Source organism: Lemur catta, chromosome 10 (genome assembly GCF_020740605.2).
Source record: "Lemur catta isolate mLemCat1 chromosome 10, mLemCat1.pri, whole genome shotgun sequence".
In the NCBI taxonomy this organism is placed as follows: Eukaryota; Metazoa; Chordata; class Mammalia; order Primates; family Lemuridae; genus Lemur; species Lemur catta.
In genome coordinates, this window is record NC_059137.1 from 12796895 (window position 1) to 12815360 (window position 18466).

Here is an 18466-nt window from a genome sequence, read left to right on the forward strand (position 1 = left end):
ATAAGTGGCAGGTCCAGGACTCAGGTTTATGTATTAATATTAACCCCAGCCACCCCGCCACCTACCCCTTTTCCCCGACTCTCCCTGCCTGGGCTTCCAGGGTGAGCTGAGGGCAGGCAGCTGCCCAAGGGAGGGGGAGGCCAAGGGAGCTTCAGTTCTGTCCTCTCTCATTCAGCTACAGTGCTTCATTTCTGTCTGTTTTATGAATTGGTGGTTTTAAATTTTGTTTTTGTTTTTGTTTTAAATGATCTCTACCATAAAAAAGAGTTTGAGGACTGCCTCATTTTCTAAAAGTGTTTGTCATCTTTTTCATTTCTTAGAAACCCTGAAGTTGGTGACAGCAGCACTCAGAAGGGTTGGTGGTTTCCGAGCTGGTTTAACGATGGGTAATCGGATGGCAGTCTGTGTTTGCCCGCCCACCCAATGCTTGCAGAGAGTCCTCACAAAATGGTTTCACGTCCATGGCCTTCTCAGTCACTCACCTCGTTGAAATCATACAGGGATCTGTTTTGTGGGTGGGACTAGGACATTTCAGTTTTGTTTTGGTTTTGTCTAGTTAACTTGGGGCTGAGGCTTGGGCTGAAGTTTAGATTGCAAGAGAGACAATCATAAACTAAAGTGTTCTTAAGAAAACAATTATCAAGTTTCCCCATCCCCCCACCCCCGAAATAACCTGAGGGCTATTGGGTCATTAAATGGCTAACCCTGCTGACTTGGGAGGGTGATAAGAAAGGCGAATACTGCACCTTTTTATCAAAAGTATGCCTTTATGAACAGACATCTAGTGTCTGGAGCCCTTCTCCAGTCAGTAATTTTGTGCATGCATTTTCTGCCTCAGAGCACATTTTCCTGAGATATTTGCCAACTGTCCCACCACCAGAGATCACCCTCCCTGTCTTACCCAGCCTGCTTTCCCTTTGTACTTAGGACCCCCAGTAATCAAGAAGAGGAAGACATAGACAAAGAAAAAAGAAGAGAAAAGGAACACAGAAAGGAAGACGACGAAGAAGAGCTTCAGCTGTGGGACTGGTTTAATCCAAAGTAAGAAAAGAAGCGTTGCTTCGCGTGCAGTGAGTCCATCACTAAGCAGGAGGTGGCAGAGGCAGCGTAGGCAACAGTCCCATTGAGAATAGTCCTGATTTGGGAGAAGGAATTTTAGTATGTTAGACCTTTAACAATAGACTCTGCATAGAAACTGAGATCTGGATATTTTGAACAAAATGCGTTGAGCAACACAATGATTCTGACAGCAATCGGCCAATGGTAGCAGATGAATATTGGGGCTGGAAAGGGTGTTACAGGCCACAGAGTATTGTGGAAAGCCACAGGATCTTGAGTCAGAGCAAGAAAATTCTCTCTGAGGTTCAGTTAACTCATCTATAAAATGAGAATGATAATAAACAAAAACCTCGTGGGGCCGTGAATGCATTAATTAAGCAAGTATACAACAAATGTTTATCAAAACTGATGATGTGCTAGCCAATGTTTTTCAAACTGCTAGTCACTATCCATTAACGTGTTCACAAACTAGCTTAATGGGTCAAAACCAGCTTTTAAAGAAATTGACATAGAATAGAATATCACAGGCATGGCGTGAAGCAAGGGTAAGCATTGTTTAGTGGAATTTTTGTTTTGTGTAAATGTGTATGTGCTTGTCATTTGGTTGTGATGGAAAATGTATTTCTCACTATGAGTTATGGTCACAAGCACTGTGCTAGGCATTGTGTTAGGCACAGGAGATAAGAGAAATCAATCAATATGGTTATATTTGAGAAGTTCACAGTCTTATAAGGGCAGTAGATGTGAAACTAGTTTTTGCCACGATTGGTCAGGAAGCGTGATCCACTCAACTGTGCAAGGATGTGTGTGGTTTGAGGAGTGAGGAGATGGGAGCTGTCCAGGGTGACTGTGAGACCTGAGAAACTGTAGCCAGGAAAGGGACTTGAGAAAGAAATGCAGGCCTCGGAGTTGGAGGAGGCAAGGAGCATGTGCATGGATTCAGGTGCTTATGGGTCATCTGGACAGAGAGTCACAGGGTGTCCTTGAGCTTGGCAGAAGTGTGGCTGGAGGTGTGCAAGGCGAGTGTGCATCAGAGTATAGATAGCAGTGGGATCGGTGGGCCTGGATGAGGCCACCCAGGGAGAGGAATAGGACTAAATCCTGTCTGAATCAGCAGTTAAGGTGCTGGTCTTAAAAAGTGCGGAAACAATCATAGAAGGAGAATGGCATCTTTTCTGGTGTAAGGTATCTCGGGCTCTGGAAGATTGAATATGTTCTGGCAAGTTCTCTTCTTGTTTTGGGATAGGGGATCCATACCAGTGTGGAAGGATGGGAATTTCTACCTCTCAGGTGTTCTATGAGCTGGACAACCGGATAGGCATCTCTGAAACACTAAACCACTGCCACAAATGTAAGAAGGTGGAAACACTGTTGCTTTGATGAGCCCCTTAGATGGGGAAATGAGATCCCCCCAAGAGGCAGGCTGGATGAGCCAGAGATGGCCACCCCATTGCCCTTCTAAGGAGAGTGATGCAATTTTACTGTGGCACTTGTGCTTTGCTGAGTGGGACTTGGAAAGCAGGGCCAGGGCTGAATTACTGGGAGCAAAGCGGAGAGAGACCAGGGCTATCAGCCATCACTCTCTTCACTCTCCCCCTGCATGGCTTTACCTCCAAATGAATGATGAGCAGATTTTTAAAGAATATTGGTTTGAAGCAGCATCAAATTTAAGTCTTCTCAGGGCACCAAAATCTATTTCTTGCAAAAATGAATTATTGGAGGAAAGAATGAATGAGCAAATAAAATATATTTTCTATAAATGTATCCTTTTCTATAAATTTCCTAAAACATGACAATATATTGTACACATATTTCCACATCAAATTCTCTTTGTTTCCATGACACCACATCCTCATTTTTCTCCTACTTCATTTTCCTTCTCAGTCTCCTCGAAAGGGGCAGCTCCCTCTTCCCAGCCATCAGGGATTAGAGGTTCTGGGGGGTAAGTCCAGCAGCCTCTTCTCTTTATACGGCATTTCCCCAATGTGCTCACATCCATTTTCATGGCATCAGATGCCATCGGTGAGAGAATGATTTTCACAAATCTATCGTTAGCCCAGATGTTTCCGCTGAGCCCTGACCTGCGTCTGCCTGCACATCTGACATCTCTGCATGTCTCACATGACCCAAGTAGATTTCTCAATTCTACCCCACCCTTATTCTTTTTTGTTTTGTGAGACAGGCTCTTTGTCTTTGTCACCTAGGCTGGAGTGCAGTGTCATGATCATAGCTCACTGCAGCCTCAAACTCCTGGGCTCAAGTGATCCTCCCACCTCAGCCTCTTGAGCTGCTGAGACTACAGGCACATGCCAGCACCATGTGCAGCTGATTTTTTTTTTTTTTTTAGAAACAGGGTCTCACTATGTTGCCCAGACATTGCCCAGGCTAGTCTCAAACTCCTGGACTCATGTGATCCTCCTGCTTCAGCCTCCTGAAGGCCACTGTGCGTGGCCACCCCACCTTTATTCTTCTCATTTCCCATCTCAGTAAATGGTTCAAACCAGAGTCCAGCGGATCTCTTCCTCTGTCCCCTTTACAATCTAATTCATTAGTACGTTCTGCCAATTCCTCCTCTGAAATCCTTCCCACATCATCCCCTTCTCTCCACTGCACAGCCACCATCCCTGTTCATGTCACTGTCAGCTCTTCACTGGATCCTGGTCATGCATGCTGCCACTTAGAAGTTCAGGCAATGAGTCGTATGCATTTCACATTTTCTTTTTCTTTTTTTTCCACCTACTGCATGATTCATAGAATTTTAACACTTCCTCTAACTACCCCTTGGGTACCACAATGTACCCATAAATAAATACATAAAAGTAAAAAGCTGCCAAATAACCTAGGGAGGTGTGTGCCTTAGTTATGGTGGCCCTTTTAGTTTTCGGGAAGATTTTGGCCTACGCTGGTGGAACTGTGCGTGCTGACGTCACACAGTTGGATCCCCTGTTTAGAAGGAAGGCATCTGAGCAGCTCTTTCCTGGGGATTTCCCCTCCTTTTTGATCCCCATCTTTGTGATCTTGTACCTTTCTGGCAGTTGACATTGTCAAAGACTAGCTTTTGCTCATGTGTGGGCTACCCCTGTCACTTCTTTTTGGGGTTTGTGTGTTTTGATGACTAAGACTCCTTGATGCAGAGGTTCATCCAGGACCCAGTCTCATTCTCCCTCCCTCCCTACTACCTGCATTTTCAGGCTATTGTCTGGCTTCTTAGCTAGGGGCACTGACATGTTGGAACTGTCAGTGGAATTGAATAATTAACAGCTGGGAAATTGAACATTTTAATTTTTAATTAAACATTAATTTTTAATTTTGCTACTTTTTCTTTCTGCTCGAAGGAATCTTTCCCATCCAAGTAATCAAACTGAACATTAGTTTTCTGACTCAGTCTTTCTAGAAGATATGGGGTGAGTGGTCATGCAGCTGAGGAGTGTGTAGAGGGCTGACTGCCTGTTGGGACTATGAGATCCCCACGGGGCAGGACTGGGTCTCATTTCTGCGATGTCAGTGCTTAGCAGGACAGCCTAGTACAGAGCAGGGCAGGGAGGGGGAAATGCTCATCAAAGGACTGAATCTCCTAATCTGGCCCTTTGTATAAATTAAATGGCAAAGGACTTCATTCCCTTCTTCTCTCCAACTCCCTGCTTTATTTGTAAAATGGGGATGATGATAGTACCCATTGCAGAGGGTGGTTATAAAGGTTCAATGAGAGAATGGAAGTCAAGTACTTAGCCTCTGGTGCATAGAAAGCATTAAATAGGTGTTCCTTTTCCTTTTTCAAAAAAATATTACCTGCTTACCAAATGTCTACCTTATACACAGCTATAAGACTTAGCTAGTGGGCTGGGTTAGAACTATGAGTACTAAAAGATCCTTGATGCGTTAAAGTAAAACTGCAATGAATGAGGTGGCAATATATGAGAGAGGTTAAGCTCAGAAACATTGTTTATGGAAGTGTAAGTTGTGTGTGTGTGTGTGTGTGTGTGTGTGTGTGTGTTTATGGGGTTTTTTTTGTTATGTTTTTTTGGTTTGAAATCCTGTCATTCAACAAAGCTGGGGGTTTTATAAAATTAAAACACCATGTAACTTTTTTTTTTTTTTTTTAATGAGACAGAGTCTCGCTCTGTTGCCTGGGCTAGAGTGCCGTGGCATCAAGCTCACAGCAACCTCAAACTCCTGGGCTCAAGCAATCCTTCTGCCTCAGCCTCCTGAGTAGCTGGGACTACAGGCATGCGCCACCATGCCCGGCTAATTTTTTTTTATATATACATTTTTAGCTGTCCAGATCATTTCTTTCTATTTTTAGTAGAGACAGGGTCTTGCTCTTGCTCAGGCTGGTCTCGAACTCCTGACCTCGAGCGATCCTCCCGCCTCGGCCTCCCAGAGTGCTAGGATTACAGGCGTGAGCCACTGCACCCAGCCCATGTAACCTTCTAAGAACAAAAAACCTCTTCATTTTTCAGTCTGCATTGATGAAAATGACAAAGCAGCTAAGTTAAATGGAAATACTATTACCTTTAGATCAGTGCAAACCTGAGTTTTAACCCCCACTTCATCAGCATAGCAAGTAAATGTCCATTTAGGAGCAATATAGGTGGCAGCTCAGAGCACATACTCAGGAGTCAGACTATCTGGGTTCAAATCCCAGCTTTAGCCCTTATAAGGATAAGCTGTGTGACTTCAGGCAAGTTACTTAACCTCTCTGTGCTAGTTTCTTCATTGCCAAAATGGGAATCAAAATAGCACCCACCTCAGAGGGTGAATCCTTCACACAGTGCCTTGCCCCACAAGAAGTGCTCAGTGTGTGTCAGTTGCCATTATCAGCAACCAGCTGTGTGGACAAGTTAATAAATAAGCTTCTCCTAGCCTTGGTTTTCTTACCTAGACAGTGGACGTAATACATCACAGGGTTGTTGCAAGGACTAAATGAGACACTATGTGACAGTGCCAGGCAAAGATTGATGCAGAGTGCCTGGTAGCCTCTTTCATGATTGAAGGAAACTGACAGCAACTTTGTCGTCCATGTATCAGGCACACCTGGAGTGCTGAGGGCAGAGTCAAGTCTGAGTTTGAGACTCCAGACAAGAAAGGGCAGGTCTTGAGAGCAGCCTGAGCGTGTTTCTCCACTCCGCCATCTGGACCGATCTGGGGGCGCTTCCACCTGTGTGTGGGTAACTAGGAAGCAGGCCAGAAGCAGTGCCCCGGGGCTGGGGTGGGAGGGCAGAGCCAGCTCAAGAATTCCAGGGTGCAGAGTTTGGCAACAAGAGACAGGAGGCATGAGGAGAGTCTACTGAGTCTCCTTCTCCATGCTGGGGCTACAGCTGGACAAGGCAGGGGATGACCCAGCCGTGCCTGTCAGCATCTCTTTGCTGATGGGTAGGGGCAGTTCTGTGAAAACCCAGCCCTCTACCTGCTATATAAGGGGTGGGGAAGTTCTCATTGGCCCAAAGTATTTGCTAACCTCTGCCCCATAGCCTCACCAGGGCCACAGCTTTACAGCTGGGAAGAAGTCAGGAACCTGGCAGGGACCACCAGGACTTTGCCCCAGTCACCTGCTTTTGAGCTGAGGTGCTCCCCCCAGTGAAATACAAGAGTATGGCATGCGGGGTGCCAGGCCCATTGGAGTTTGAATCTAAACAACCATGTGCCAGTCTCCACCTCCCAGTGGGGGAAATGCAGCCACTTCCTGAGCAGAGACTCCACCACTCCAGCTACCCGGAGCTCCACCAGCAGGCTGAGCCCCACTGCTGCTCTGGCCTTTGCACATTTACCGTTCAGGGTTTTATGCTTTGTCATTGCTCTTGTGTCGCTTCCTGCGTTTGTGTTGACCTTGCCAAGTCCCTTTCAAGCTTTCTGAGTGCAGAAAACCTACTCCCCCCCAATCCCCAACACTTTCGTGTTCCTAGCAAAGAGGCAATATGTTCTGGGGAGATGGTCTCGGGGTCTCTACTAGAGCCAGCCCTGTGTTCCAGCCTTGGCCTTGTTGGGCCTTTATCAAGTCCCTTCTTTTCTAGGTGCCTTTGTTTCCTTATTTGTAAAATGAACAGTAACACCAGAATCAGCTTAGTCTGGGGCCCTTTGTGGCCAACAGCCAGGTTCCAACCCAGAAATCCCTGTCTGGCAAAAGGCAAATTGAAACAGCTTTCTCTCTTTCAGCTTAGTGTCACTGTCTCATTCCCCTGTATCAAGGATTAGGGTCTTCTTTAGGCTCAGATGGCACCCACAGGGATAAATACCCAAAGATGCCACGGGCCGCTTAAGAAGAGGCTGGGGAGACAGGGGAAAGGATGTAGAAATAAGAGAAGAACCAAAAAAGCAGGAGGCGAGGAAAGAAGGTGTGAGATGTATAGGTAAGATCCTCACAGGCTGGGCACAGTAGCTCATGCTTGTAATCCTAGCACTTTGGGAGGCCAAGGCAGGAGGATTGCTTGAGGACAGGAGTTCAAGACCAGCCTGAGCAACATAGTGAGACCCTTTCTCTACAGAAATACAAAAAAAAAAAAAAAATTAGCTGGGCATGGTGGAATGTACCTGTAGTCCCAGCTACTTGTGAGGCTGAGGCAGGAATATCGCTTGAGCCCAGGAGTTTCAGGTTGCAGTGAGCTACGATGATGCCACTGCATTCTAGCTCAGGTGACAGAGCAAAACCCTGTCTCAAAAAAAAAAAAAAGTCCCCTCAAGACAGACCTCAGAGGGAGGACCTGGGCCAAAGCCTCCTATCCCTCACCCAGAAGATGCTGCCCCTGCAAATGTCACACCTCCTAGCCAAGTGCTGGGTTAAGCTACAGTCAGGATTCAAGGACAGTCACTGCAGATCGTAGCTGACGCATAGTTCCTTGGACAGTCTCTGCCCTGCCTTAGCAAAGCTGTTCTGACTCAGGGTGCTCTATGTTTTATTACCAGGAAACGCCCAGAGGTTGTGACAGTGACCAGCTGGAAGGCACCAGTTGTGTGGGAAGGCACTTACAACAAAGCCATCTTAGAAAATTATTATGCCAAACAGAAAATTACTGTGGGGTTGACAGTTTTTGCTGTCGGAAGGTAGGTGTCACTGATAAAACTGTCCTTGATTTTTTTGTTGTTCCACTGTCAAAATGTTTGTGAGGGAACCCCAGGACTCATGGAGGCTTGTCTGAGTTATTAGACAGGAGACCGTTTAAGGGGGAACATTTCAGTCTCCTTTCAGCGGAAGCCCCAAAAGCCTGGGAGCAAAACAATAGCAGGTGAGTCTACCCATTCTCACCTCAGAGTGGTGGTCTCCAGTCGCAGGCAGAAATGTCCACCATACCCACCGAGGTCAGAGCCAACAGCGAACCCACAGCCACCCACTTCCTGATCTCCATGGCTTCCTCTGGAAATTCTACAAGTGCCAGCTGCTAGACAGCCCAGAGTGCATCATTCTTTCTGCTATGCTCTCAAGGCCCAGGACCAAGGACAAGAAGGATTTACTTCAAGTTCTAGGTACAGAGTGACCTAAGTACAGTGGTTTTCCATGTTGGAACACAGATGGCCACTCTTCCATGGGTTCTTCAGGTCACTTCTACCTTATCCCTCCTGGAGGATTTGGCCCTGGGATATTTGGCTGGTCAGAACTTCCTCTTCCAAAGGTTTGAGAGGTTCCAGTTTCAGCTTCCATTTCCTTTTTCAGAACATTTGATGAAAAAAAAAACTGCAGCCATTCTTACTTGAAAGTTCTAGCTGTAATATCAGTTGTTAAATAGAATCCACTTTCCTTTTTTGGAGGATTTTTCAATTTTTTTCCCAAAAACAAAACCGAAAAATCCAGTTTTCCTATTTTTTTTTTTTTTCTTCTGTCCTCTGGGCCTTTCTTCCTGTACCTCTTTTGAAAAAGCCACATGGAAAGTTGATCCGTTGCCTTGTACAAAGAGTTGAAGGCTCACGTTGATCTGAGCTTGAGCTTTGTCAAGGTAGGACCTAAAAGAGAACTCTGTGAAGATCTGATAGTTCTCCAAAGCTAACCTTCCCCAACTCAGGGCACAGGAGTCATCACTGCTGCTGTCGTTAACAATATTAATCAAGTTCCAACATCACTGAATGTGCTGATCCCAGGGGCCTACCTGGTGTCTCTAATAGTGAAGGGTGACTGTGGAGTTTTCACATTTTTACTAGAAGAATCTGTACTGTGTGGGTTGGGAGCCAATGCTCTGCTCACCTAATCCTTTGGTACAAAAGGGGATAAGCCAGCCACGTTGCAGATTGATTTGATCCTGGTGTTTCCAAAAAGAACAAAATGTTGCCCACTGCTCCACAACAGCTTCAACCATCCAGCTGCAACTCTGCAGAACTAACTGTAAATTGCCCATCCTGGTGAAAGCGCTGGGCCCTGTGCCCTCAGCTCTGAGGCAAGAGAGGACTGTTTGTACTCAGCAGCAATAAATCCCTATAAGTGGATTTGGACTTTTAGGAGGTGTGATATTTGTGCTTTGTTTTCAAGCAACAATGCATGGCGCCAACTACAGTGCTTTCATCTGTAAACAATGTGAAACCTCAGAGTGATTCTCCTCAGCACCCCCACCCACCCCAGTATAGTTTCCCAAGCTTCAGGGCACAATAGATTGTTCTTGAACTTCCAGAGTACTGAAGGATTTTTCTGACCACTGGCTATAGTCATATGGAAGTCCCTCTTTATATTGTAAACCTTTGGCTTTCCAGATGCCAATATTATAATAAAAGCACACTTTATTTTAGTAGCAAAGAAAAGGAATCCAAGCATCAACAAAAAGTAAAAAGAAGTACCAGTCGTTATCACTCACCAAACATCATGATTGACCAGTACGGTGGTAAGCAAATTAAATTTAGTCCAAAACAAGAGTTTTGGGTTTGGATGAGTTGTATGAAGCCATCTGGTTTCTTCTTCCTCTTCCCTATAATCTCCATAGCGTGGCTTCACAAGACAGTCTGTGATTTGGACTTGCAGAAGAAGAGACATCAATATAATGCTTTTCAAATAAATAGATAAATAGTTAAAATGCTACTACACACCTATTAGAATGGCCAAAATTCAGAACACTGACAACAGCAAATGCTGACAAGGATGCGGAGCAACAGGAACCCTCATTCATTGCTGGTAGGAATGCAAAATTGTAACAGCCACTTTGCATTTTCTTATAAGACAGCCAATTTGACAGTTTGTTACAAAACTAAACATATTCTTACCACACAATCCAGTGATTGTGCTCCTTGGTATTTATCCAAATGAGTTAAAAATTTATGTCCACACAAAAATCTGCACATAGGTGTTTATAGAAGCATTATTCATAATTGTCAACAATTAGAAGCAATCAAGATGTCCTTCAGTAGGTGAATGAAAAAGTAAACTGTGTTACATTCAGACAATGGAATATTATTCACTGCTAAAAAGAAATGAGCTATCAAGCCATGAAAAGACATGGAGAAATCTTAAATGCACATGATTAAGTAAAAGAAGCCAAACTGAAAATGCTACATACTTTATGCTTCTAACTGTATGACATTCTAGAAAAGGCAAAACTATGGAGACAGTAAAAGATCAGCGGTTGTGAGGGGTTTTGTGGGGGAAGGAGGGATGAATAAGCAGATTAGGGCATTGAAACTATTCTGTATGATACTATAATTGTAGGTACATGCCATTATCCATTTATCAAAACCCATAGAACGTACACCACCAAGAGTGAACCCTCATGTAAACTGTGGACTTTGGCTGATAGTGAGATATCAATGTTCATCACCTGTAACAAACGTACCACTCTGGTGCAGATGTTGATGGTGGCAGATGGGGGCTATGCAAGTGTGGGGGCAGGAAGTATATGGGAACTCTCTGAACTTTTGGCTCAATTTTGCTGTGAACCTAAAACTTCTTACAAAAAAGTCTTTATGACAAAGAAAAAAGTTAAAATAAGATTAAATCAAAGGTGGTTTTCTCTAGTGTTTGCATGGATTTTATAATGATGGTACATAGACAATAGATTGGTGTTTTAGGTAACCATTGGGAGGCTGAAAGGAGGACTATGTAACATGAAAGGAGATTCGTGTCCCATAACCCATTCTCTGTGTCACAGAAGAGGATAAGAGAACGCTGCTGTTTGGGCTTAATGCATCCCCAGGGGACCCAAGGGTCACATCCCCCTTGCATCTGGTCTGGCAGCAGCAATAGTGGGATACCTAGTGGAGTTTTTGAGGGAGGCTTAAAAATTACCATCTGCTTTGTCCAGAGTCTGAACCAATTGATAAATAAGACAAAGGGGTAAGTAAGGCAGATGGCAGTAAATATCACCTTCGTTACAGTTAAAGCTGGTAGGGAATATGCCTTATATCTGCAGGCCCTGGGCCTCCTAAATACTGAACCACAGAATTAGAAAGGCTTAGGCACCCAGGTACCTACAACATTAGAACTACAGGTCTTTAGGATGTGGGAATAGAGCTTGTACCACTAGGCTTTCTGCAAGGCCCAAAGCAGTCGAGAACGCATACTCTCTTACACTGGCTGGCATGCAAGAGAATAGGAGGGACAGGGATATGTCCAGCTGCTGTTCCAAAATTGGCAGTCAGATAAGACATTCCACCTCCACCAGGAATGAGTGAGTGTCTGGTGAAGAGAAGCCCAGAGTGTTACGCTAACAGATGTCCCTCCACATGAAAACACACATCTGGGATAGGAAGAAATCATCCCCCTCCTAACCGTAAAATAGAGACAAGATGATTACCATAGCATGTGGTCTCCTGCAGGAATCCCAGCAGTAAAACGTTTCCCTTTCTTCATTGTTTCAGATACATTGAGCATTACTTGGAGGAGTTCATAACATCTGCTAACAGGTACTTCATGGTTGGCCACAAGGTCATATTTTACATCATGCTGGATGACATCTCCAAGATGCCTTTGATAGAGCTGGGTCCTCTGCGTTCCTTCAAAGTGTTTGAGATCAAGCCTGAGAAGAGGTGGCAGGACATCAGTATGATGCGCATGAAGACCATTGGGGAGCACATTTTGGCCCACATCCAGCATGAGGTTGACTTCCTCTTCTGCATGGACGTGGACCAGGTCTTCCAAGACAATTTTGGGGTAGAGACCCTGGGCCAGTCAGTGGCTCAGCTACAGGCCTGGTGGTACAAGGCAGATCCTGATGAGTTTACCTATGAGAGGCGTAAAGAGTCAGCAGCATACATTCCATTCGGAGAAGGAGATTTTTATTACCACGCGGCCATTTTTGGAGGAACACCCATTCAGGTTCTCAACATCACTCGGGAGTGCTTTAAGGGAATCCTGCAGGACAAGAAAAATGACATAGAAGCTGAGTGGCATGATGAAAGCCACCTAAATAAGTATTTCCTTCTCAACAAACCCTCCAAAATCTTATCCCCAGAATACTGCTGGGATTTTCATATAGGCCTGCCTTCAGATATTAAAATTGTCAAGATATCTTGGCAGACAAAACAATATAATTTGGTTAGAAACAATGTTTGACTTCAAATTGTGCCAGTAGATTTCTGAATTTGAGAGAGTATTCTGGCTACTTTCTCAGAAAAGTAACACTTAATTTTAACTTTAAAAAAAATACTAACAAAATCAAGATGACAAACACATACTATTCCTCCTTGTAACTTTGAGCCTTATAATATGGGAGAATGAATTTATGGCAATCAGATGTAAATTCCCAGTGATTTCTGATCTATTGTGGGTTTGGGGGAAATACTATTGGCTGAATCAAAAAGAACTTGGCACAGGCAAAGAAAATGCCAGAAAAACTCTACATTTGCCAGATAATGTGCTGGAGAAAAGGGTGCTAAGGGAAGTGTTTGGCAACAAGATATGGTTTGGGGGAGTTGTCTCCTTGATTTCACTCTCTTCCCTTTTTTTGATGGGTCTAAAGCAACATGAAATTGCTTTGCAGCAGGAGGACTCTCAGTAAGGACACCATTTACCTTGGCCATCCTCAAAAGTCTCAACAGCATACTGCTTCAGGCCATTTGTAGTCTATGTCCTTTTCTCATCAGGATATTGTTTTGTTTGGCTTATGTGTGCAAGATTGGTGGCAGTTCCCAGTAGATATCACGGAGCCCCAGGGAACCCAAAGAAGCCAGTGGGTGCTCAGTGTGAGTTTGCCATGAAATAGCAAAGAAAGAGTGGAAGAGAAGGGCTGATCACTGTGGGGCAGTGCCAGTACCACCCTAGAGGGACACAGGGCAATGGGGTTGGTGCTTAAATACATCATGGATGCAGGCACTGAATAGGAGGCAGTGTGGACAGGGACTTGAATGGAAGATGCTACTTGTTTTGTCCAAATCATATTCAGTCTATCAGACTCTGCAACTTGTGTCTTCAGTCCTTGGTGAGGATGATAGAGGTGAGCATATAGATAATGTCAGAGAAGCCAAAGGCCTGAAGTGGATTGGAAAGGCTTGCAAGGATTTCTGTTTCCAGGACCTCAGCTTCATCAGAGGACAATCAGTCATCAGACAGTTCCACCATTTAGCTAGTCTAAACCCCAGGGTTCCTCAGCACATCATATGCCCACTCGGAGGGCTGACATCAAGGAGTGGACTAGAGAAAAAGCCCTCCTGTCAAGCAACCTCTCCTTTTCCCCTGTTCCGTCTGCACAATGGAAATGTAACAATCAGATGTACTTGACAAAATGGTTAATTGACTTTATAACAGAAGCATGAGGGATAGCACAGGGAGATCTAATCAGGACTGAACAGCTTAACATTCAATTCCCTTCTCTAAGAGAAGCTATGAAATCCTACATATTATATTTAAATGCAAGTCAGGAGGCAAAACTTACATATGTACAAATATTTATATTTTGCTTGTGTTCCAGTTTAGGTCATTTGTTTCCATTTTCAAGCAATTTATTTGAAAAACCATTACACTAGCTTGATGTACAGTGCAATGGGCTTCTTTGAGAAAATGAAACTTGCATTTTTCTCTACCCTTTCACTGTACCTCCTACTCTTCAATTCTTGCCAAAAAATCTCACATCCAACAAAACACAAATCTTAAATTCAGCTTTGAAAACAAAAAAGTAGCCCACACATCAGTTAAGAATCTTGCTTCTCTGTTACTCGAATTATTTTTGATCCAGTTTGGAGTAGGGAGAGTTTAATGATTTAAGTCCTGAACCAAAGAAATCATCTATCCTGTAAGTTTAGAGAAAAGAGCTGATGTTTACTTTTGAGGAACTGTCTTGATTTTTCAAATTCATTTAAATTTAAATCCCCAATGGACAAATTTAAGATATCATATATGGTTATTAAACTCTTTTTAAATAAAGTTCCTGATTTACAATTAAAATAAATTATTTTCTCAGTATGTTTGGGTCTGGTCATAGATTGTGCATTTTCTCCTAAAGATGTTCAAAATTATCAATTATGGAATTTTAAGTTTTTAGACTCAGAGTTCTCATGCTCTTCTGAAAATGTGTCCACTATTATAAAGATAGAACGGGCTTGAGAGTCTCAAACTTTTATTTTTTTTTTTTTTGAGACAGAGTCTCGCTTTGCCCAGGCTAGAATGAGTGCTGTGGCATCAGCCTAGCTCACAGCAACCTCAAACTCCTGGGCTTAAGCGATCCTACTGCCTCAGCCTCCCGAGTAGCTGGGACTACAGGCATGCACCACTATGCCTGGCTAATTTTTTCTATATAGATTTTTAGTTGGCCAGATAATTTCTTTCTATTTTTAGTAGAGACGGGGTCTTGCTGTTGCTCAGGCTGGTCTCGAACTCCTGACCTCAAGCAATCCACCCGCCTCGGCCTCCCAGAGTGCTAGGATTACAGGCGTGAGCCACCGCGCCCGGCCAGAGTCTCAAACTTTTAAGTAACAAATGCTTCTAAAAAGCTTTCCAAAGCAATGCACTGAAATAATTAACTGCCAGCAGAAGAATCATTGGGAGAAAAGGCTTATCCCTGAAGCCCAGGGTGGGGGTACCAGGGCAGAGGAAGAAAACAATAATATAACCATATTGGGGGTTATTAGTCCTGAACTCTGGGGAGTATATCTGGCCAATGGAAAGTCTGGATTTCTAGTAGGTGTATTTATAACATAAAAATTAAAAGGAGACCAGCTTGATCTAGTGAGATGCACTGAACATATATAACAGGACATGATTCCCTCATAGTAGAGAATTACTCCCACTTTATAAGCAAGGAAAGTGAGGTTCAGAAGGGTTCAACCACCCGGTTGGTAAGTGGCTGAGCTGAGGCTCAAACCAGAGAAGCTCACAAGGACAGAGATGTTAACACAGTACAGATGGAGGGCCATGTTTCATATCAGGGAGAGTACAACTAGGTATCTTTCCAGGCCTGTATCATCTCCCACTTTTTATGCATCAAACTTGCTCCTGAAGCATTAAATAAGTTAAAATGCATCATGTAAAAAAATAAAAGCCTAGGTTATCATTCTTTACATCGTGCATGGAAGGCTGATGCGAGCACCATGGGCATGCACTGAGTTGTTGCACTACGGAAGATGTGATCAGGCAGAGGGAGTGAGTGGAAGGGACAGCCTTTCCTCCTCCCGTTCCACTTCCATCTGGGAACCACAAGCAGCTGGAAGGGAAAACATTTTTTCATGGCCTGAAGAATTTCTCTTTGTCCTTCTTTTATCTCTCCTAGCCAAAGTTACTACCACGTGGGAACCTCAGCTATGGCAGTACTTATAATTACAAGTATTTATTAAATGTGCCTTATATAAATGAATAATAGGTATGATAGCATACTCACGAACATGAAAAGTCATAGAGGCTGGGTGCAGTGGCTCATGCCTGTAATCCCAGGACTTTGAGAGGCCAAGGCGAGAGGAATGCTTGAGACCAGGAGTTTGAGACCAGCCTGGGTGTCACTGCAAGATCCAGTCTCTACAAAAAAATTTAGAAATTAGCCAGGTGATAGCTTGAGCCCAGGAATTTGAGGTTACAGTGAGCTATGATTGGGCTACTGCAGTCTAGCCTGGGCGACGGAGCAAGACCCTAATAAAAAAAAGAAAGAAAGAAAAGTGATAGAGTGGGCTGGGTGTGGTGGCTCACGCCTATAATCCTCACACTCTGGGAGGCCAAGGTGGGAGGATTGTTCAAGTCAGGAGTTCGAGATCAGCCTGAGCAAGAGCGAGACCCCGTCTCTACTAAGAAATGATCTGGACAGCTAAAAAAAAAAAAAAAAAAAAAAAAATATATATATATATATATATATATATATATATATATACATAAAATTAGCCAGGCATGGTGGCACATGCCTGTAGTCCCAGCTACTTGGGAGGCTGAGGCCCAGGAGTTTGAGGTTGCTGTGAGCTAGGCTGACGCCATGGCACTGTAGCCTGGGCAACAGAGCGAGACTCTATCTCAAAAAATAAAATAAAATAAAAATAAAAAATAAGAAAAGTGATAGAATGAATACATAACATAATATGCATACATTTTAAAGAGAGAAGAGGGTCAAGTGGGGATCCATTGCTCAAAGTCTCAGATCTGAAAGGGTGCAGAGCCAGTATTTAAATACAGGATTGTCTGATTAAATCCTGCACTCTTTCCATCTCTCCAGACTGCCTCTCTCTTTTTTACATCTATATATGGATGCACACACTTTAACCATCTCATTTTTGAGCAAAGGAATCACCATCAAAGCTCTCGAGTCCTTTGTTAGGCATTAAAGAGAGGGAATTTAGTAGACTAAAAACTCTTCAAAGGTAGAATGTAGGTCTAAAGTTGGAGAAGCAAGAGCATGAAACCTGAGCAGGTATGAGGTACTGGTAAGTACAAAGGCTAAGGGAGTATGCAGGAAGGAAGGATGTCTGAGGAGGTAGAAGTACCCACAGGGGCTGGCTCTGAACTGAGCTTTGAAAGGAGAGAAGGGATCACTGTGAAGAGTGGATGGAATGAGGTTTCCGAGGGGGAAGCAGCAGTTGTGAAGCCCAGAGCGCTGCAATAAGACTTTCACGGAAACCCACAAAAATAGTGCTGAGGCTTTGAGCCTGTGTGAAAAGCAGCAAAGACCACACGAGGGCCTTGGCTGGTTGACCACCCCACATTCACCGAGTACGGTGGCTCGCTCTCCCTTCCCAACAATCTCTGGTTTCGTTTGGCAATCTATGTAATTTCCACGGAAACTGGTGCCGTGGTCAAAGCAAGTGCTCTAAGCTAAGCCAATCAGCACTTTTCATCCCCCTGGTGGTAATGATTGATTCAGGGGTGGGCAGGTGACCTAAACTAGTCCAAACAAAGTAAATTTCAGGTCTTTTAGTAGACATGAGGAAGCATATATTACTGGGGGCTGCTAGACAACAGAAGTCTGTCTGCCTTAGGATGAAACTGACAATAGGAAAGGAAGAGCAGGGACACTGAAGGAAACCAAGTCCCTGGTGACAACTTTGAGCCACTCGATCCAGCCTTACCTGGTCTGCACTGCCTGTGGGCTTTTCAACTGTGTAAGCGCCAAGTCCCATTATAGTTTAAACCAGCTGGAACTGGGCTTTTTCCTACTTGTAACTGAAAATATCCCCACTGAACCCCTCTAGGATTGCTAGCTCCTGAAAGGCAGGACCGTGATCTGCCTTTGCATCAGCTCCAGCACCTACCACATCACCTAACTCAGAGGCCCTGCTTCACAGATATTTACTGAATGGACGAATGAATGCATGCATCAACATCCACTCCCATCATGCCTCATAAGAAATTAATTTTAAAAAATTGATTGTGAACTGTGTGTTTATTAAAAAGCTGATGTTTCAATATCTGGTACCTGGAACTTTTCCTCCTGTAGTACACAGAATGGGAACCCAGGAGTTGTAGCCTAGGCTTCAGGCTTAGGTTCTAACTTGGTGTGCCATAACGTACTAAGTTCAGTGCTGCTTCAAGGTCAATGATGCATGGAATAAATTTGCTTCATGAGCATGGAGCAGTGGTTCCCAGCCTGGGAATTGCTCCCCTCCTCTCTCCTCAGGGACATTTGGCTATGGCAATGTCTGGAGACATTTTTGGTTGTCACAACTGGTGGAATGGCATTATAAACATCTACTGGGTAGATGCCAGGTATGCTGCAAAACATCCTGCAAGGCACAGGACCGACCCCCACAACAAAGTATTATTTTGTTCCAAATGTCATTAGTATTGAGGTTGAGAAACCCCAGTGTAAAGTCCTCCTGGACTTCATTGAGAAGGAAACATTGGGAACCAATATGCTTAATACCTGCTTGTCTATACCCTGGGAACAGTCCCTGTCAGGTGTCCAGAGCCTCTAACTCTACAGTTCCCAACACACGGGCAAACCCGGCCTCGGCTCAGTGCCGGTCCATGGCCTGTTAGCAACCAGGGCGCATACCACCGCCTGAGCTCCGCCTCCCTGCCCCCTCCCTCCCCACATTCGTGGAAAAATTGTCTCCCATGAACCCGGTCCCTGGTGCCAAAAAGATTGGGGACCAC

The 18466-nt window shown here is 44.2% G+C and overlaps 1 protein-coding gene across 13 annotated transcripts in view; it reads left to right on the forward strand.

The window, feature by feature from the left end:
- Positions 1 to 14362, forward strand: part of GGTA1 (glycoprotein alpha-galactosyltransferase 1 (inactive)) — a 62354-nt gene extending 47992 nt beyond the window's left edge. For all 13 annotated transcript variants that reach the window (XM_045563521.1, XM_045563510.1, XM_045563511.1 and 10 more), the window contains 4 exons: positions 321 to 386; positions 928 to 1041; positions 7960 to 8097; positions 11824 to 14362. In XM_045563521.1, coding sequence (XP_045419477.1) covers positions 321 to 386; positions 928 to 1041; positions 7960 to 8097; positions 11824 to 12517 — 1012 coding nt within the window. In that variant the 3' untranslated portion in view covers positions 12518 to 14362. The remainder of the gene's footprint in view (positions 1 to 320; positions 387 to 927; positions 1042 to 7959; positions 8098 to 11823) is intronic.
- The last annotated feature ends 4104 nt before the right edge of the window (positions 14363 to 18466 follow it).